At 52.3% G+C, this 5,214-nt stretch overlaps 1 protein-coding gene across 5 annotated transcripts; it reads right to left on the bottom strand.

Annotated features, from left to right (window-relative positions):
- Positions 1 to 2,222: 2,222 nt before the first annotated feature.
- On the bottom strand, positions 2,223 to 5,214 carry ITPRIPL1 (inositol 1,4,5-trisphosphate receptor interacting protein-like 1). 5 transcript variants are annotated; one of them, XM_011956510.1, is made up of 3 exons: positions 5,015 to 5,214; positions 4,727 to 4,833; positions 2,223 to 3,941 (listed from the first exon to the last, which is right to left on the bottom strand). In XM_011956510.1, the coding sequence occupies exons 2-3, from the start codon at positions 4,734 to 4,736 to the stop codon at positions 2,284 to 2,286; spliced, it is 1,668 nt and encodes a 555-aa protein (XP_011811900.1). In that variant the 5' UTR covers positions 4,737 to 4,833; positions 5,015 to 5,214; the 3' UTR covers positions 2,223 to 2,283. The 5 variants fall into 5 exon arrangements, with proteins under 5 accessions (XP_011811900.1, XP_011811902.1, XP_011811904.1 ...); XM_011956512.1 differs by lacking the exon at positions 4,727 to 4,833; XM_011956514.1 differs by lacking the exon at positions 5,015 to 5,214 and having other exon boundaries at positions 4,701 to 4,769.

Raw genomic sequence — 5,214 nt, 5'->3', positions numbered from 1 at the left:
AAGTACATTGAGCAACACCAGGAGGTACTGAACGGAGCTATCAGGGTAACACGAACTTCTTGGGAACAGGCATGTGAGAATGCTGATCTGCTGAGTGTGTTACTGCAGAGATTCCCATGTATACAAAAAATAGCCTCCGTTATTGACTCTAACTTAAAACATCAGCACATAATTTTCTAAACAAAAAGTATATGGATGTTTCTAGAACACCAAAATCCCACCAGCAGGGAACCACCAGGATTGCATCTTGCCTTGAAAGCAGTACCAGATGGACGCAGGCAATGTGGGAACACAGTAGCTATTGTGCACTAGGAGCCCCAAATGTTGACTGGCATCAGCTTCTGGGACAATATATTTTTTTTTGAGACAGTCTCACTTTTTTTGCCCTGGGTCACTGGAGCACAGTGACACTATCAGAGCTCACTACAGCCTTGACCTCCAGGCTCAAGCAGTCTTCCCGCCGCAACCTCCAGAGTAGCAGGGACCACAGGTATATGCCACCATGCCCAGCTCATTTTTTGTAGAGACGGGATCTCGACGGGTTGCCCAGGCTGGTCTTGAACCCCTGGGCTCAAGTGATCTGCCCACCTCAGCCTCCCAAAGTGCTGGGATTACAGGTGTGAGCCATCGCACCTGACTTTGGGACATTTTAAATTTATTTTTGCTGGAGGGGAGGGTGTGTATTCTATGACTGAAGCCCATAACGGCCAGCATCTGATCCTTGCTGAGGTCAAGTTCAGTGGGGACAGGTTACCCTTCCCAGCAGATCTTCTTGGCAGTGCAGACAGAACAGCATTGGCGTTTCCAGAACAACCACGCCCATAGCTATAGCTGCATTTCTTAACACTCCTCCTCAGCATCCCATGGTTTTGAAAACAGGGAAAAACACACCAATCATATCTCTAGAATCACAACTTTAGAGTTGGACTGCTTCCCAATCCTTTCCTATACAAACCTGGCAGTGAGCCTGGATTGTGATGACCCCTCTTTCAAAACCACACACACAGTTCAAGTAATCCCTTTGTCATTTTTGGAAAAAAACAAAAACAAAAACAAAAAAAAACAAAGGAGGCATGACCAGACAGAAAAACCAGACAGCTAAACATGGCAGCTAAACCTTCTTTACACTTAACAAGTGGCTCCCCACAAAAAACAAAGCAACTGTTCATCTCAGAGCCCCCAAAAAGACTGTCCTTGTGAAGGCCTTTATAATGTTGCCTCCAGGCACTAAAAAGGTCATCAGATGTTAGCCATTTCATTGATTATAGTAAACACATTACCTCAATTATGAGACAGGTTACTACTGACAATATATGTGATCAATGCGAATAAGTTAGGTAGTTTTTTCAGAGGGATAAAAACAACTCTCGTCATATGAAAATAGAGCTCAGTTAAGAAAATGGAATGTAAACATCTTGGTTATATTTTCTTTTTGTTTTTTTGAGACGGAGTCTCATGTAGCCCAAGCTGAAGTGCAGTGGTGCGATCTCAGCTCACTGCAGCAGCCTCCACCACTGGAGCTTAAGTGATTCTCGTGCCTCAGCCTCCCAAGTAGCTGGGGCTACAGGCACGCACCACCATGCCCAGCTAATTTTTTGTATTTCAGCAGAGACAGGGTTTCACCATGTTGCCCGGGGTGGTCTTGAACTCCTGAGCTCACGTGATCCACCCACCTCGGCCTCCCAAAGTGCTGGGATTAACAGGCGTGAGCCACCGCGCCCGGCCTTGGTTATATTTTCAACATAGTGAAGGTTTGAAAAATTAGATCCTAAAATAGGAGAAGTTGCCCTTCACAGTATTTGGGATAAAATGGAGTGCCACCAGCTCGGATGAGAATTAAGCGAACAGTTCAACAAGGAAACCAATTCACAGAGAACACACTGGGAGTCAATCACAAAAAGGAATAAGCTGGAATGAAGGTATTCTCTGGTTCTCTCGCTTCCAGTGTTGATGCAAAAACACAACTTCACAGTACCCCTCTGGATTTCACCTCCGTAGCAGCAAGATCCTCCCATAACATCCGTTTCCCTCGGCCTTTGGGTCACGATGAAAGTTAAGCAGAAGCAAACCTCAGATGACCCAGCCTTGATTAGGCCCCGCAGGGTCATTAGGCCCATCCTCATCACCACCTCACACACTCCCTAAGGTGTCTTATCATAGCCCCCACTGGCAAGGTGAAGGTCACATATGCCACCGATAGATCTGAAAAATAAACACTTGTGTAGCCCAAGGGAATAGAAATACCTTCATCTGTTTTTTTTTTTTTTTAAAATGGTCTTTACATCAAGGTGCTGCAGCCAGTGGGGCACGAGGCAGCGTTTTCACCTGGGTCAGAAGGTTTTGGAACTCTTCCACTGCCTGTGAATGTGCCTTGGGGTTGAGCACCAGGTGCTGGAAGAGATTGACAGGCTCAGCACTCCTAAATGTCTTAGGGATCGGGATGGTCAGGGGCAGAGAAGTGTTACCAATGAGGAAATGATGGAGGGACCTTTGCTGGAGGCCACGGCCCAAGAACCAGAGAATGTCCTGGAGCCGCTGAGAGAGCATGTTGTGGGCCCAGTCCGTGAGGGGCAGTCGTAGCAAGAGGTGCATGAGAGCTGTTTTAAAGTGGTAAGATGTGAGGATGGGGCGGGATGCTCCATGGGGTAAGCTCTGATGCTGCCGGAGACTTAAAATGATCTGGAGGCACTTGAGGTGACAGGTGTTCTCGGGGGCAAAGCGCCCCACCAGCTTCAGGAACAAGTGCTCACAGGCCACAAAGGACTCAGGCCAGTCCACACTGGTGAGCTGCTCCTGGTCAGGAGCCTGACTCACCAGGTAGACCAAGGTGTCTTCTCGTTGCACCCCCAGGACCAAGTGGATTGAGAGAAAGCGGCCTGAGCGATAGTCTAGCCTGAGCTTGCAGGAGGTGGGAGACGGTGGGAGACTGAGTTTAAAGTCATACTTGTGGGCCACAAGGGCCCAGGCATTGCCCATCATGTTCCGGAACCACTGCACAGTCTTGCACACGTCTAGGTGGAGGCCAGTGCAGAGGGCTGCCTTGATGGAGCTGCTACACTTCCCCAAGACTGCCGAGGGCTCCCTGTGGTGGTGCACCAGGCACAGCACGTCCCCAAGGAGTTTCTCACGCTTGCACACACATTCTGACTCCACCAGCACACAGCCACAGCGGCGGCCCAGGGCCGGGTCCTTCATTTCCAGGACAAACATGGTGCCCTGTGGGGGGACGATGGGCACCAGGATATCAAATTTCTGGGTCTCATGGAGGGTTCCCCATTTCTCAAAGGCAGCCCCGATGCCCAGGCAGTCTTCCAATTGTGGGTGAGCCTCCTGGCGGCTGAGCACCCGACAGGCCTCAATGAGATCATCCACAAAACTCTCCACAAACTCACAGGTGCAAGGCAGGTCACGGATGGCATTTTGGACATAGTGTTTGTAAAAGGAGTCCAGGGCCTCCTGGGAGGGGAAGTCAGTAAGCCAGTTGTAAGAGGTGACAGGGACAACATGGACTTCCTCCTCCTCCTCCTCACTGCTGGAATCAAAGGCCGGCTCTTGCTGCATGTTCTGTCGCAGGAGCTCAAAGACGAGAAAAAGGCAAAAGAGGCCAGTGTTCCACAGGTTTCCCAGCATCCAGCCCAGAGGCCCCTCCTGGCCATCGGCCTGGAACGGCCACCCCATGTCTTTCTTCCCCAACACTAACTGGTCGCTGGATGTGTCTCCTCTCCACAAGTTCTCTGCCTTCTGCTTCTGCTCAGCCGCTTGCTTTCTCTCTTCAAACTCCATCTCTAGCAGGCGCATCTCCTCGCTCATTCGCTTCTCCAGCTGCCGACTCCTGGCTAATGTGTCCAGGTCCATCCGGTCACTGACCATCAGGGGGTGGTGAACAACATACATCACTGCCAAGAACAGCAGGCTTATCACAGCCATGGAGGCCTCTGCATCTGGAGAAGTGGGAGAGTAGGAGTCAGTGGTCATCTTCCAGACTCATCGGCTCTCTAGCTCACACTCCCCAGAGCCCTGGTACCCCAAATTCTGAAAATCAACTACTCAGGAGAAACAGAAAGCCCACAGAGCTTGGATTGGACACAGCAAGGGTGTCGGCCTGGGAGGAGGTTCGAGAGAAAAGAGGGCGGCAGGATGTGCCCCTCAGTCTCTCTCCTGCTTTCCTTCCACATGGTGTAGGTATTTAGGCTTCCAGAAAGTGGACATGGGACTGTTTTCATTCCTGTGTAGGATAGGGAGGGGGACCCTTGTGGTAGGGTGGCCTCACCCGACTCATCAGTCAACCATGGGCACCAGACGTGCCCTGCTGATCCCAGAGGCTCCTTTCATAGCCAGAAAGCCCCGAGCCTGCCTGGGTGACACCTTTCCTCTGCCCCGGCAGCCAGCTGTAGCATTCCACTTCCTCTGTGACTTCACAGTCTTTATTCTGCTCACCCAAAATGCAGTGAGCCTCATCACTCAGCCTCTCCCTCTCTGCCAGGGAGTGCCAGGGAGGCACAGTGCCGCCAGCTGCTTGCTACGGTACCCTCTGAGCTCCTAAAGGGCCAGTGGATACCCAGTGTGTGGGCAGGCTAGCTTCACCTCTTAGTCCAGAAAACTGTCTGCAGAACCCGGTGCCCAAGGCCTACCTGACAGCCGCAGGGCTCAGTTCCACTGCCTCCCCACCCACCCGTGAAGCTCGAGCTTCTGCCATTCACCCTAATTCACAAGCTACCGCGCTTACCCAGATTCATGAAGGACTGCACCGTGTGGACGCTGAAACCAGCTGGGACTCTCCTCCCTTTGGAACTTGGCCTTGCTGAGTTAGTCTCCCCGCCCTGTCCAGGAGCCCTGTTAAAATGCACAAGGTACCTGGGGGCTTTGGTTCAACTCGGAACCCGCCCCTCCCCCCATTCATAACGTCCCCAGATGCCACGCCCAGAGACTTGTACTCTCCCCCGCCTACCCGTAGGAGGCCGAGGGCCCGTCCCACCTCGGGATGTCTCCCGGGACCCAGGGCCGGGTTACTCACCTTCGGTGTTAGGAGGAACACGGTCTTAAAGAGACAGCGCGGCCTGACCGCCACTGCCTTTTTCCCGGCAGAGTGGGGGCGTCCGGTTCAGCACTGGGGCCACGCGCGGGAGTGGCCCTGCTCCCCTTTTCCGGGTTACAGACCATGGTTGGCTGAGCGTCTGAACGTCTGGCTGGGCGCGGTGGGCCCCTAGGACCCCC

This window comes from Colobus angolensis, unplaced genomic scaffold (genome assembly GCF_000951035.1).
Source record: "Colobus angolensis palliatus isolate OR3802 unplaced genomic scaffold, Cang.pa_1.0 Scaffold42, whole genome shotgun sequence".
NCBI lineage: Eukaryota > Metazoa > Chordata > Mammalia > Primates > Cercopithecidae > Colobus > Colobus angolensis.
Note: the sequence above shows the minus strand (reverse complement) of the source record. Positions and strands in the feature narration are given on the sequence as shown.